This window comes from Haemorhous mexicanus, chromosome 2 (assembly GCF_027477595.1).
Source record: "Haemorhous mexicanus isolate bHaeMex1 chromosome 2, bHaeMex1.pri, whole genome shotgun sequence".
NCBI classification, from domain to species: Eukaryota; Metazoa; Chordata; class Aves; order Passeriformes; family Fringillidae; genus Haemorhous; species Haemorhous mexicanus.
Genome location: NC_082342.1, coordinates 57,784,557 through 57,800,654, shown reverse-complemented (window position 1 = coordinate 57,800,654; position 16,098 = coordinate 57,784,557). Strand labels below are relative to the sequence as shown.

At 40.0% G+C, this 16,098-nt stretch overlaps 1 protein-coding gene across 1 annotated transcript in view; it reads left to right on the top strand.

Moving 5' to 3' along the window:
- The window catches only part of WDFY2 (WD repeat and FYVE domain containing 2), a 59,646-nt gene that overhangs the window by 16,513 nt on the left and 27,035 nt on the right, over positions 1 to 16,098 (top strand). Inside the window, exon 2 of the mRNA XM_059838973.1 lies at positions 14,070 to 14,137. Within this exon, the coding sequence (XP_059694956.1) occupies positions 14,070 to 14,137 (68 nt within the window). The remainder of the gene's footprint in view (positions 1 to 14,069; positions 14,138 to 16,098) is intronic.

The following is a 16,098-nucleotide window of genomic DNA, read 5'->3' as shown; positions in this document are numbered from 1 at the left end:
TAAATATCAATATCCAAGCCAGCTGATATGAAAGTGAAATAGGGCAGCTTGGATCAGGAAAATCGTTGACACCAGAAATTGGTAAAAGCAACCTTGTGCGTTGGTGATGTGAAAAGGCATTTAGTGTGTTTAGCTGGTTTCATCTGCCTTCTGAAAACCTGAAGTACCTCCTCTATGCTTCTGTGGTCCAGCAGGAGTCCACAGTAATTCCCTGTTTATTGCTAGGTTTTTTAAACCTGTTTAAATGTTATTAAAATGCATTGAATTGTTATGAGTAATTGAGAGACGGTGGATGTGTGATGCCTCCCAGACATGAGGGAGTGGGATGGGATGCTACAAGCAGTAGAGAAATGGAAATCAAATTGATAGAGTTTCTTTCATTTGCATTGGGTAGGGGGAATGACAATATTTGCCTTTGCCCTGCTGCTTCAAAGCTGACTTGGTGAGGAAGGAAACATCAGCTGCCTGAGGAGGAATGTGAGCTACCTCTGCAGTTGCTTGTGGGGGTGCAAATGCTGAAGGCTTGCTGCTGCCATGGAGAGGTGATCTTGGTAGCCTCATACCTGCTGGTTAATGGGTGTTCCTGAAAACAGAAAAACAGGGATGCAGAGGGAGTATCTGCACCTTTCCCACCAACACATACACATCTGAAGCCTAAATTCTTGCCAATAGCATGAGTAATTTTAAAAGGCTAAGTCTAGCAAGACTTGTAAATCGCTGTCAGCTGTTGTTGAACCAGATGCTGGAGGCAAAACTCTGGGGAGAGAAATAGTGTGGTTGAAATGTGTGTTAAAAGGAAGAGTGCTAGAGAAGAGACAGTGTGGGAGAACTGATGGGAGTACAGAAAAATTAACTTTAAGCTTTTAAGAGTATGGCTTGGAAGTAACTGGCTATTGGACTGTCTTTTTGGTTCCTATGCTCTAAATAGAGTTAATGGTTGACTACTGGAAAAGGTAGGACCCAGATCCTCAGCATTCACTGGCTTTTTAATTAGCAAGTAGCTGCCATACCATGAATCTTTGTTTCCTTCTACAGAAATATTTTCCTTTCAAAAACTGATCAAACAAATCCCCTAAATGCTCTGAAAAAACCAAAAAGTGAGTAGGATAAGCAAAGACAAACCTTGATCTTTCAGACTTAAGAGTGTGAAGCAAGTATTTTAAAGGTGCAGTGCGGGGGGGAAAGATGTATTTGTGGAATGATATGGTTGTGCATTTCTAACAGCCTTTGTTAGCTTGTATTTCCACAGTGCAGTGTAGATGATGAATATGTGTGTACTACCAAAGCAACACATTTGTTCACTGCAGTGTTAGAGGTCATAACTGCTCTCAGTCCTTCTTGTAAACTTTCTATTCCTGTCTATTGGTGTTATTTAGAACAAACTGTCCGTTTGATCTGTTTTAGGGCCAGATCCTGTCCACAGAACAGCTCTAATACTTTTGTATCCTCCCCTCCAACTGGAATGAAAATCGATTCTAAATAGTGGCCTCCATGTGCCCTGCCTCCCTCTGATGCTTAGTGGTTGGGACATCTCTCAATTAAGTAAACTTCTTAACCTGCTGCAGATTGTTAATAATTTACATTTCTTGATAACTGCTCAGAAATTGCAAACATCCCTCCAAAGCTCACCGTGTGTGCCTGATAAAAAGACACAATTTACTTCTATTAGATATGGCATGTGAAAGAGACTTGCTGGATTGTCAGGTCATTCCTGGGTGTTTTCAGCATGTCTCAGATAGCAGGACAAGAAAGTGGGGGGAGGAACTGCTTGACACAGCAGAACACACATGGATTTTGAAACTAACAGAGGAGGTTTTAGTCTGTGGGACATGTGTCTTATGGCTTGAGGTGACTGGACATGTTGTCTCTTTGCATAGTAATTAAACTGTCTGTAAGGAAAGGTGTTCCTCCCCTCCCTGCCTTCTGTATGAGAAGCAATCCTGTCTGACCTGCAAAAAAGTCAAGCCAGAGTTACAAACATGATTTAGTTTTTCAGGCAGTGCTGAGCCTGCGAAGCCACAGGATGAAAAAGGACCCTTCTCTTATTTACTGCCTTTACCCCATCTCAGCTCATCTTTTTCCCCAGCAGATGCTATGAGCTGATTTTATGCTTTACCTAATAGCACAAGGATTTACTAGCCCAGTGGATTGTCTCTAGCTGTCTTCCACCTTGTATTGCCATCTAAAATCCTGTGTCCTCTGCCAAGGTCAGCAGTAGATCTGGTCTGCTTGAATATGCTGCTGTTCTCAGCTCCCAGTGGCCCTGGAATAGGCCAGCTCATTACTTCAGACACCTTTCTTTGCACTGCCTATACTAACTGCCTCCACTGGAAGGCAACATCCATAGATACAAATACCATGTCCCTGAAAGTGTTCTAGACCAGGTGGGATGGGACCCTGAGCCGCCTGATCTAGTGGAAAGTGTCCCTGCCCCTGTAAGGGAGGTTGGAAGTAGGTGGTCTTTAGCTCTCTGGTAAGGAACTTCATCTTTATTCAGGATGGGTGAAGTTGGTCAGGTTTTTCCAGTGATCATGTAGAGTTGCCCACTATTTAACTCAGCAATGACTTTGAAAATCCTTGCTTTGAAATTATTTTGTCTTGAATCCCTGATTCCTGTAAATATATAAATACTGACACCTTTATTGTAATTACCATGCCCAGTAGCATGACCTAGTAAGTACTTACTACTTTTGAACCTGAGGATGTTATGTTTTGTATTAGGTTGTAATAAGATTTAAAAGTGAGATGTTGCCAAGCAGATAAGCACGTCTTTAGAGATGACTTTGTCTCACAATCTCAAATCTATTTCTTCCAAGATAATACTGGTATTTCCCCTATGAATGGCAGCAGTAAAAATCTGGAGGATGCAAGCTGAGACAGCATCTGGTCAGGAATTGCAACCCTCTAAAAAAGTGCCAATAAAGTAAGGTAGTAATAAGCTGCCAGCAAAGAGGTTTTTATAGTATTTGATGCTTTTGCCATGAACCAGAATCTGTCCCTTATAGCAGAGGAAGTTACCCATGAGACAGTGACTGGGTAATTGAACTGAAGTTGCTCCAGGCTTTGTTGGTTTGGTCAGTCACACGAGCAGTGGTGTCCTATCAGGACACAGTTCTACCAGGCATCTTTACAAGACTGCACTGCAATATGTTGCACCATTTCATATATTTGAAGAATGTATTTTTTTGTACCTGAGGAGAGATGGTCTTGTGTCTTCCCTATGGTGCTGCAATAAACATGGCTTTCCTGTCCTGTTTTCACAAGGAGAGAGTTGGATGCAAAGGGTCAAGGTTTTTCTTGGTATTTGATAGTCTCTGCTCTCCTTTATAATTTTCTTTCCATCTCTCTTGCCAGAAACATGTGGTTCTGGGATTGCCCTTGAGAACTGTGGCTGACAAATCCTCTGTTCCCTTCCCTAACAGTCTGGACTAGTTGTCTAACCCAAATTAGCAGATAAGCTGATTGGGTCTGGTGAGATGTGAACTGCAGAAGAAATTACTACATGGATAGCAGTGTATTGCAGAGAGAATCTAATAGTAATAAATACCTTTTTTTTCTCTTTCATCCATAGTTTATAAATTTCTAAATCCTGCCAGCATGAAGAAAAAAAAAACAAACATATACAACTGCTGCAAATAAACACTGCTAGGGTACATACAGGAAGAAGATGCATAAAGAAAAGAATGATAATGCTCTTATAATTTAGCAGGTTTGTGTCTGGATTGCTGCATTTAGTACAGAAGATGACAGTTCAGACAGGATATTGTCTCATTAGAGGGATTGGAAAGCAGGTAAGGTGAACAGAACACAAGAACAGCTTTTCCAAGAGACTGGAAAGATTGATTACCTTAAAGAAGAGGCATGTAAGAAATTATATAAGTATACATAGCAACTAACCAGTGGAGAAGGTAGAGACAGCAGAAGTTCTAGTCTTGTAGGAGGAGAGCAAGAAGATGTTTATTGAATTTTGCTGTTTAAAAATTGAAATTTACTATTTTGAACATGATAGAATGAAGTTACTACGGTATGGAGTAGAAAGAAGAATAGAAAGAATAGAAAAGCTGAAGAATAGAAAAGCTGCAGCTAGGCCATATGAAAGAAGTAGCTGAATCTAAAGAGGCCCTGCATGTTTGAGAGAGATTTTTTAAATAATAAAACCTAAAGTTTAGAATGGAATATTCAGTCTCACAATACAGGTTTGAGGATGGTTTCTGTTCAACTCTTGATTTCCATCTCCCCATGCGACCCCCATGGGAATGCAGAGATGACAAACTGGCTTTTCAGCCCTTGAAATGCCAGATCACCTCTAAATTACAGAGTCAGAAGTTTGGGTTTTGCTGGGCTTTGCTGGCACCTCACAACACACTGCAGTATGCGTGGTAAGAAGAAATCTGAGAGCCCTTGGTGAAGCACTTCAGGGCTACAGTTCCTTTGCAGCTATTGTACAAACCTTTCAGGACAGGGTTTGGTTTGCATAGCTTTGCCCTGCTTTCTTGATCCCTTTTTGCTGGTGCTAATTCTGTTGACTGTGCTGGTTTCTTTCCCAGACTACTGAGACTCCTCAGCCAAAGTTGTCCAGCTGGGCAGCAGAGTGGCTTTTTACCTCCTCCAGAAGAGCAAAGCCTGTAGGAGCTGAGGACAGTAAAAATATCTCTGAGTCGGGCTGCCCGGAGGGGAAAATGGCAGTGAGCAGAAAAGCTGAGGGAACATTTTATCACCCATGAATCATTGTTCAAGTTCAGCTGGAGGAACTGGAAATGTGATTCCTCTGCAGAAAGTCCTTGATGCCTCATGAAGTGCATTAGCAGAGGCACCTTGGAGTGGCACAGAGCACACAAATACATTTCAAGTAGATATGTTTGTTGTCTCTGAAAAAACAGCGCTGTAATTGTTCAGCAGTATTTAAAAAGCAAAAGCATGTCTCTTCTTATAGAAGGTGTTTCAATGAATGATGCAGATGATTTAGGTCCAGAAATTAAAATGCTGAGAGAGGGCACCACCCTATACATGTGGAAATGTGGCTTCCTTCCTCTGCAGTAAAGGCATAATTTATTAGATGTTACATTGGATAGTTAACCAGACATTTATATGAAAAATAAGTTGAGGCCTAAGGGTATGACTTAATTTAGAGCTTGGGATTGAATATCCATCTTCTCCTGTAAATCAACCTTTATGGGACTGTAATTTATTAGAAAATTCCATACTGGTGGTATGTATATTGAAAATTAATATGTTCAGCTTTCACTTCACAGATCCACTTTTTTATCAATTGAATAATGTATTCATTTTTAAGTAGAGTGAAGCATGCAAAACTTAAAAATTATCAATAAGTTGATAGCCAGTAGGATTTTTGGAGGAAAAAGTGTTGTGTTTTGCTGGACAGATGTTCCAACCAGACAGCTGGAAGCAGGACAGTGACCTGGTGGGCTCTGGTTCTTCACCTTTGCTACATGGGCAATTTAGAGGGGAGTAGCAGTGTTTCTTTCTTGCAAATTCTGGATCCACTAGGTATTTTTAGCTTGGTTCCACCGAGTCACTTACTGCATAGCAGGTCTGTATTTTAATCTAATGAGGATCTTTCTAATAACTTCTATTACTGAAACATTTGAATGTGGGAAGGAGGTGAAAGTAATTGGATTGCAATAATTAAATCATCCAATGCAATTACCTTCAAAAGGTTGTGTGTTTATGCTTCCTGAATGCAAACAGGAATTGATCAGTTCAGGCAGCTCCAAAGCTGCATCTGTTCTGGAAGGGGAATCATTTGGTGGGGTATGGGTGAAGGGGGTCTGTGGGTAAGAGAGAGATGAAGATCATTTTGTTACCCCAAAGATCTGTAAGGAAGACTGGTCCACAATTTTTAATGAGGAGGTAATTTTGAAACTTTTCTTGAAAGAAGTCCCAATGTGATGTAACACTTGTTTAATTCTTTCCAAAGCTGTAGGTTCATGTTCACTGGGAACTCCAGCCCTGCATTTGCAGAAAAATTTAGCTTCCCTACACCTGGAATGTGGTGTAGTCACTACACTGCTTCTTATGACACATGATGAGAACTGATTTTGTGGAGCTGCTGAAGACCTGAGGCAGCTTGGCTCTCTGAACCTTGTTCTAGTAATCTGAACGTAACAGAGTATTTTTCTGTGGTTGTGACTTAGGGTTCATTTTTTGGGTCTCTACTTAACCAAAGTTTCCAAAGTGGAAACTGGTCAGAATGTGGTTTTTGTCCCATGCCTGAAAAGCAGAGCTTGCACTGCTCCCAGGCATGTGTACTCAGCTAACTGGAAAAAGTACTGAACTGCATTGTTTATTGTCCAGAAAACTGAAAAATGGGTAGAAACTGTTTCACAGTTGAGTAGTAAAGCTGTCATGTCACTATCTCTTTTTTTTTAGGTTATAAAAATTAATTTCCCCTGATACTGTCTCCTATAAATCTTTGGTTTTTAGTCACTTCCCACGAAATACCCAAAAAGCCTTCTATGTAAACCAAAACTGTGTTAAATAAAAGGGTGTTGATTTCTCTGAGGTCTAAGTACAACAGATGGGTATAACACCCTGAGAAACCCATGCAATCCTCTTGCTGCATATAACCTACCTAAACTTTGACATTTTCCCTGTTATGCAATGTGCATCTGCATTTAGTTACAGCAGCATGAATTAAATGGGGAAACATCTTATTAAGCATGGTTTGACTGCTTAGTATGCTTTGTGTGAAAAAAAATCCTGCCTTTCAGTCCATCTGCCTGCTTGCTTGGCACTCTGTTTTGTGCAATGTTTTTTTTAATATCGCTGGGTGGGATTGACAGTGCACTTGAATATTCAAGTGTTCATGAGACTCCTTCCTTCCTCACAGCTGGTGGCTGAGCTACTGCTCAGAGATCCAGCTGCCTCCACACGGGTTTTGGTGTGCTCCCTGTGCTGTTCACATCCAGGACTGTGTGAAGTCCTTGCTTGGCTCACCTCCATTGCCATGATCCTTTTTCTCTGGTGCTTCTGAGCTTTGTGTATGAGGGTTTCTGGGTTGGTGACAATGGCAGCAGCGTTTTGGATACAAGAACAGGATGTCAAAGGTGCTGGCTGTTGGAAGCTGGCCCGGGTTCCTCTTGAAGTCAGATCTTGCTGCTTCTGTGGCTTTGTTGCAGCGCTTGAGAGATACAGAGTATCTCTTATTATTCAAAATTATTCTCAGTTATTCAAAATACAGATACAAGGTATCTTATCATTATTCAAAATACTTCCATTTTATGGGAAGCCCAATGATGAGTTACAGACCAAGGTTACCATGAGGATATTATATCTTCTAGAAATGCCTTTATGTAATCAGTGCTAAGAGAGAACCTCTGTAAAACATTCCATCCTTCAGAACTCTTTAATCTTTTCCCCATACATTTTCTCCCTTTTCTGAACTTGTAGCTCTTGCACTTCATTTCAGAAACTGAACCTGCCCTTTTGTAATATAAAAGACCCTAGACCAGATCTACAGTGATCATAGAATCATGGGGTATCCTGGCTTGGAAGGGACGCACAAGGAACATCAAGTCCAACTCCTGGACCTGCACAGGACACTCCCAAGAATCACACAACATGCCAGACAGCTCTGTCCAAATGCTTTTTGAACTTTAGCAGGCTTGGTGCTGTGACCAATTCCCTGGGGAGCCCGTTACAGTGAAAAACTTTTTCCTAATATCCAACCTAAACTTCCCCTCCTCAGCTTCATGTCATTCCCTCAAGTTCTATTGCTGGCCTCCTGGGAGAAGAGATCAGTACCTGCCCTTCCACTTCCCCTTGGCAGGAAGCTGCAGACTGCTATGGAGTCCCCCCTCAGTCTCCTCCAGGCTGAGCAGGCCAAGTGACCTCAGCCACTCCTCATGCGGCTTCCTCTCCAGGATTCTTCACCATCCTTACTGCCTCCATTGCATGCTCTCTAAATAGCTTTATATCCTTCTTATGGTGTGGCTGCATAGCTGTACACGGTCTCAGGCTCAGAAAAAGTTGAGTGAGTTAATCTTTGACTAGTTCAGCTGAAATCACACATTTGTTCATCAAAACCGGGGAAAACAAGTAGCACCTGGAAAACAATGTGCCCCAGTATTTCAGGGTATATGCAGAACCGTCCATCATAGTTGTGTGATAGGGTTTGTGGGAATTAGTATGGGGAGTCTGAGTGGGAGACAGTCATGCACTTCCCTGGGCCTTTGGTGTTTGGTTTGGTGGGGGTGGTGTGGGAGTACTGGGGTTTTGTCTTGAGGGTTTTTTTTTCCTTTTCATTTAGGAGGGCATAGGATAAGGACTGTTAGAAAAAGTCGTGTTGTTGCCTGTGGCTTTGGCACTCTGCTATTACATTTCTGTTTGTTTTCCCTGAAATGCAAGCTGGCTCAGAAACTAGTCCTGGTTTTGATTTTTGCTTTGATATACTTTCTTTCAAAATTTATTGGAGAGATGGAACTCCTCATCACTGGTTCCAGTACACTGGCAGTGGTTCATGAGCTGCCACTAAGCATGAAAGATCCTTTATTCACAGTAGTGTTCCATGTCACCAAGCAGGGGAAGTCAGAATCTCTTCCCATCTCTGCAAAAAGTCTCTGGACATGTTGAGGGATTTATATACTGTATAATTCAGTCTGACACAGTTGTTAAATAATTTTCCTTATCCTACTTCTAATGGCAGTGTGTCCTTGCTAAAGGTGATAAGGCCATCAGTGGTGGACTTGGACTTCAAAGGCTACTATTGTCATGTTTGTTTAATGACATCAGGTAGAGCTTTTGCTGTCACAAATGCAGATATTTAGTTTCTACAGAAACATGTCTTTTGCATACTTCTGAATTGTCTGTTATTGGATATTTAGGAATAGGTGGGGTTTCTTTTCAACACTATAGAAGTCTTCAGTGTATGATGGTAAGAATATGTACTAATACTCCATTAGGTATGCCTGAAACCTCACAGATTGCACTAATGCTTATATAACATTATCCTAATATCTTTTTGTTTCTTCTGTCAGTGAATAGCTGGAGGAGTGTTTTAAAGGACATTCCACAATAGTTTAGTGTATTCCTTTTCCTTTTTCAAAACTGTTCTGAAACTGTGTTAAATCAGCTCTGTAGTTAGAACAGTAGACAGTAGGAAATGTTTCTTTTTAACCGTCATTTGCACTGTTGACATAGCCCCCTTTCCCAAGGAGCTGTTATGTGCAAAAGGTCTCTGAATAAGCCTGATGACTTTAGAAAGTGACAGATTAAAGTTTCTGTACCTCTGTAATTTGTATCCTCACTACAAAAAAGAATAAAACTATAAAATAATAAAATAGAAAACTTTAAAATAATTTCACATTTCATTTGATGCTTAGCGGTTTTGGTTGCTCAGCAAAACAAGAGATAAAATAATCCCACAGTATATGGTCCAAGGTACAAACAATAAGGAATACATTAAAATGCCATTTAAAACAATTTCCCAAGAATACCAATGAAATAATGTAGTAAATTATTTGTGTTGAGGTTACCTCTGTTCTGTTATACTCTGATGTATGTCTGGGGCATGAAGGTGATAATGTTACAGAAGTGCATCTCAGCAAAGAGAAACTTTTTAAAAGACAGAAGTGAGAAAGGGAAAAAAAAATGAACAGGAGAGGAAGGATCTGTTATGGGAAACATATATTAGATTTCCTCACTCAAACTGTGAAACTAGATCTGGTGGGTTTGTGGATATTCTGCAGGAGTGTTATAGGGATCTTGTTTCTTGAGATAATGGATCTCCCTACCACAGATTTCTCAGTATTGCAACATGCAAATGTCTTGCGCCAGTGCTTTGACACATCAGCATGTCTGTACTGTGTGCAACACCAGTGTCTGTCTTTTGCCTTAATTTCATGCAAGGCATAAAGGAGAAAAGACAGGAGTCCTGCTATGAGTCACTCACAGAAACTCAACTCCAGCATTCCAAGCAACACTGAGTTTTCCAGTAGTGAGGTGATTGCTCAGGCCAGAGTAAGGATAAAGCATTCAACCTGGCAACATTGTGCATATTTTCACGAGGCACACTGCAGCCTAGATGCACAAAGTTGGATTTGTATGAACAGATGGTTTTTATCAGAAATGAGATATCAGTGACTGAATAAGTTTCTGTAGATGGTGATCCACAGAGCTGCCACACTGAGGCGGACGTGCTGCTGTTGACATAGGCACCTCCATGAGTAGTAGGTGCCCAAGCGAGCTCACCTCCTGCACAGCCTGGCAGTGTGCTTGAGACCTGCTGGTACATCCATAGCCACCTGGACCTTAGCACATTCTCTTCATCATAACAGAGAGAAGCAATTTTTCTTTTAAAATTGGCAATTTTCACATTCCCTTAATATATGAAGACATAGCCTGTCTTTTGGATGGCAGAATTATTTCTGTATAGCCTGTCTCATTTAAAAATAAATCATCTCTGTTATGAAAAGACTAGAAGAATATCCATCGATTTGACAGCTTCTAAAAATCTTTCCAAGTCAATTTGCTGGCAGCAGAATGAAGGGACAACTCATTTCCATGGTGACGCTGACTGAATCACTCTAGAGCAGCTGAAGGATGAATCCTGACCCAGGTGGGTGCTGTTTAAGTCCAGTAACCATGCAAGCACCAAGTACTCCTCATGTTAGATATCCATAAAAAAAGCTTATTTTCATTCATGTTTGGGTTTTTTTCTTTGCATTCTTTAGAAGCTCCAGAAGCTCTGGGTTTCACATCTAGTAGGTAGTATTCTGTAAAGAAGTATATAGAAATGGGTGGAACTTCAGCTGAAAAAAGATGTGCTCTTCCAAGAACATTTGGCTTCTCCAAACTAAGTAGTTGGTATGGTTTATTCTTTAGCCCAAATCTACTTTGGGAAAAAGTTACGTAGAAAAGGTTGCTGAACTGAAGTCGGTTTTCCTTCTTTCAATGAACTGCTTTTTCTATTTCAGTGATCTTTAAAAGAAGAAAATTCTGAGTTGTCATATCCTGACAGAAGGAATAATTTTCATGCTTTTACATGAACTTATAGATAGATATTGGAAATCCATTATAATGCTTTATGTAAATTTTAAATGTTTGCTTTAAAGATATGCATTGTAATTTAATTAATTTAAAAGTAATTAATTTTAAAATAAATTGTATACAAGATCTTTTATTTTAGATCATTTACTGGGGAGATACTTATTTCTTTAAAGAGTTGGCTGAACTGACTTGCTGGTTATGTTTCTTTTAACACACTTTACAGTTAGATGACATCTTTTCATAGTATTTTTATTCTTTGAATGCTTTGTTTCTCATTTAGTTGTCATTTAGTCACATGATTTAGTTCTTGAATGGAAATTTATTTGACTACACTAAGAAATGAGCATACTGTGTACCTATAGAAGAGGCCTGTATTAGTATAAGTAGCTTCACTTGTAACACAACCTTCAGCAGTTTTTTTCTTTGTTTTAAACTTTACTAGAAAATATGTTTTGCTTCATTATCATTCATCTAAAAATCTTAAAATTGATATAACTGGCAAATTGATTAGAAATTCTGCAGTGGGTACAGTTTAATAAACAATGAGAAAACCAACCCAAAGCATTTAAATTATTGCCATTTTTGCACATAAAATTCATTTTTATTTCCTGCAGCTTTTGAAAGATCTGTTCTTCTACACAGTCCTTTCCTAGTAAGCTGAATTATTTGTAAGATGTTGTACTGGATTTATTATTTGCAGGAGCATCAGAGTGGAGAGGAAGGGCAATCTTGTTGAAGCCTGGGGATTTTGAAACAGATAGCACTTGAATACCTAGATTGGGATGGTCAAGAAAGGCAGGTCTCTCACAGGTGCATTTCCTCAGGGTAGTTTCATATTCAGTTATTTCAGCTCCCTGTGATTCATCCCATTATTTTTTTGTGCACACTCATTTGTTGCCACAATGACCTCACTTGTCAAGGGCAAATGCATTTGTAAGAGCTCATCCATTTGGGAAACTGAGTGGTTGATGTGCATCTAGAGCCTCTGGTCAACAGCTATGGTCAGCTGTGGGGAGAAATGACAGAGGGATTTGTCTGTCCCTCTCACCATCAAAGATAGTTAGCATTGTTATTGGCCAGTGAATTGAGCCTTATAAAATGTTTTGGCGGCTTTGCTTCAGAGCTGCTGCTGTCTTCAACGCAAAAAGGCCATTAGACTTAGGACATAATTATAATGAGTGTTACATGTTTTGAGTAATTTGTGAGAGCTTCCTAACCTTGGGACTTGTTAACCCAGTGAAGGGTTAGTTTTCAGAGCAACACACCCTGTTGAGATATTTCTTCAAAGATTTAGCTTGTGTAGTGCCCAGATATACAAGGTCTCAGAATTATTTGCTGTAAAAGGAGTTTGGAGGCAGGGTAAGATGAGCAGAGACTTGATTTTGGACATAAGCAATACAGGAAGACAAAGTGGTACAGCCTTTAGTTTGAAGGATAGATTACTAGTTCTTGAATTGCTTTATTATGCATGGCATCTCAATTCAGACTATATTTGTGTATGTAATGCCTTAGATCAATTTATATTCTATTATGATGTATTTCTTGTATTATGACATTGCTCTGAATTTGTACTGACTAAAGAGGGCTGCAATCTTCTTTTTGAAATAAATGAGGTAACAGTAGAAATGATCATGCAGTCTTTTCTATAAGCTGTATTTCCATGTTTCATGTACTGGAAAGAGCCATTCTTGCTTGTTTCTTTTTCCTTAATAGTATCAAGTGCAAGTTATAGAAACAGTATTGTTTGAGATCCCTCCTGCATTTGCTGTTGCATAGTCATTTTGAGGGAAAAGACTGAATAAAAGTGCGTGATGGGTCAAAATCTATGCCAACATGGTGCTGTCTTGGATAACTATGTTTTCTAGAAAAGGTTAATACATTCAGTGTAAATCAATAAAGCATGAATACAGTATTATATCGGGAGTTTTCTGGTTAACATTAGATATAAGGATTAGAAGAACAGGGTGCTGTAAGTGAGGTGACAGTGGGCTATGCAGAAACAAGTAATGGGTTAATGCTGTTTCAACTGTTGACACTGTCACTAGACATGTTTTAATGAAATTAATTGATGAACTGAAGTTAAGAGAGAGCTTCAAGTCTAAGGAGGCTTCAGAGACTGGACCAAAAGAAGCAAATGACAATGAGGGCTGAAATAATAAATATTTAATGACCCAGATGGTGCGTCAGTCCAGATCCTCTGCTGTAGAAACAAGCAACAATTGTCTCAAATCCCCGAAGGGCGTGGATTGAGTAAAAGGCATCTGACAGTATAACATGATTATGAGAAAGCAAAAGTAATCCTTAGATACATTAGAAATATCTTCTAGTAGAGAGGAAACTGCTGATGTGTTTGTAGGAAGCATTGTGTGATTCTAAGGGCCTCTAAAGACACCAACTCCAAACTGATGAGGCAGAGGAGACCTGCAAGGCTGCTTGTCACATTTGTCATCCTCTTCAGAGAAGAATAAGTTTGGTTTCTTTGTGCTCAGTGACTTCTTCTGAAGCTGAAGAGGTCGTTTTTGGCACAAATGGGCATAACCTTAGTAATAAGCAGCTGAAAATTTCAGAACTTCCTTCTTTTTTTTCGGGATTTTCCTGAAGCAGAACAATGAAACAACAGGCAGCAGGTGGGCCAAGGCCTACCCTGAGAGCCGGGGGAAGGTTTCTGCAGAGACTGGAAGGGCTGATGCAGGAATGTTCTAGAGGGCTACCTGTGGTGCCCCAAATTCTTGTGTGAAGCATTGAATGAACAGTCATGTTCAAGTCCTTGTAAAGCAAAGAACTAAAAGCCATAGCAGTTTCCAAATATTGTTGAGATATGTTCAGCCAAGTTGTTGAATGCTGAATGGAACCAAGGGGTCTACCCTCATCACCTTACAGGGGTTAATCTGAGGCTGATGTATCAGGCTGGTGTAGGAGTTCATGGGTTTACTTTCCCTCTCAGCAAAATAATTTAATTTTGAAGAACATGTTGTACATTCATCATGACCACTTTGCTTTCATTCAGTCATGATTATTTTTTAATTCTTCCTCACACATATGTTGTGTTTTCTTTTTTACAGAACAGTTCGTGTCTGGCTGAAGAGAGACAGTGGGCAGTACTGGCCCAGTATATACCATGCAATGCCATGTAAGTATAAGGAGATGTTCAATATCTACTGTGGATTTGCAAAGTAGTTTTGATGAAACTTCATGCTTATGACTGTTTGCACACTTACATCTCTGTATCAAATGTTATTCTTGAACAATCCTCTTGGTACTGGTGAAGCTTTACAAAGTTACATGCTAATGCTGCTGGGATTACAGCAGTAAAAGGATACAGACATGTTAGCAAGGCATGAGTGTTTAATGCAAACACAGGTTTTAAAATATGGGAACTCAAAATGTGGTCTTGCATTCTGCCCCTAATGGAGTCCATAAAGCTTTGTAAGTCTCCGGTATAAATCACTCTGCCCTTCCTACTGTGTGTGCTCAGTCCATTAGAGTGCAATGGTAAATGGTTTCATTTGGTAAGAACTTAATATTCCATGTCACCTAATGTGATAGAGAGGATACCAGACAGGGAAGGCAGCTCTTCCAATTTAGAAGCAGAATCATTTTACCTTTACAATTGAATGTGGAAAACCAAATTTCCCTGATGGATCCCTCCATTATGTCTCCTCTCCTAAAGAGAGTGTTCATGCTTTGAGAAACTGCAGATCAATGTCCATTTTTCCAAGAAAGAGTTGAAAAAATGACAGCCCTTGCTGCTTGCTGTAACCCCCGTGTTGAGTGCAGGAATATAATTTTGTAGGTCATCAGAGGCAGGCATATGCTAATGCTCTTCAGTCAGCTTCAATTAGATGTGCTGGGTTAGCCTGTCTTTGAAAAGCTTGTAAAGCTGGCCTTAAATCCAGATTGGGGAGCACGTACCAGGTCTCATGGAGGTATTCATACTGTCTGGAGAAAGGATTATTTTAAGCTAAGATAGGTAGATTTGGAAGAGACAGCTGTCTCCATGATAGCTAAAATATTTAGTAGGTGTAAGTTTTAGTGGAAAAACATCAGTTTGGGACTCTAGGGACCCCATGGTATTTGCCTGCTTTAAGAAAGCAATTTGGTAGAGAGGAGGACCCCCCATCTTCCTTTATTGATGGACCAGCTCATAAGAACATGTCAGTCCTCAAAGGTACTTTCTGCTCACGATTTTGCCCCAGAAGGTATTAGGAGCTAGCTAATGAAGTGGCAGTCTCTGCAGCTGTGTCATGTTCACTGGCAGTGGCCTGAGTTCCCTTGACTGGTCCTGAGAGGTTTGCTTTCCCCAGCCAAACTGTTATGAAATGGCCTTTCTAGCTATTTGGCATTGATACTTCTCTTTTTCCATGTGGTATTTTTGTATACATTTGCATATTTGAATATCATTTTGTTCTCCTCCAGTCTTAGCAAAGCTGTGTTATTGCCAGTAATAACTGTTTCAGTGGAAATGATGGAGTAGATCCAGTTCCACTGAAGGGGGACTATTTCAAAGCTCCTTCATGAATTTGAACACTTGACAGTGCTCCTTCACTTCATAGGCTGGTAAGCTTTTGAGGCATGAGATACTGAAATTATATTGTGTTATTCAACAGTTTCAAGAATCATCAGGTATAATTAACAACTGAAGCAATTACAATCAGTCACGCCTTTAAGCTTGGAAATCATAGAATGTGCTCTGAGTCAGAATCTGCACAAGTCTGCACTTGACTGGAAATTATGGTTTTGTCTGTTTCTGTGTTGATCACCTTTTTGATGGTGTTCTGCTTTAGGTTCATACTGGGTTTTGTTGTTTAAAGAGCAATGACTGCTGAGAGTTTCTTTGTGTAAAAATGTAGTAGGCACAGTGGTGCCTTTGTGCTGCTTAGCAAGGTGTGAGTGGCAGTCCTACCTCTAGATACCCCATTAACATGAGTTGTGACTGACTGTGGTAATGTGTGACCCAATCTGTTTTATGATTTGATATTGGGTAGCCTTAATAACTGAATTTGCAGACTAGGTCCTCTGGGAAATGAGAAGGATGAGGAGTTGGGTTGACTCAGTGATGTGCTTTGGTCAAGTTCTGCACCCAAACAAGAT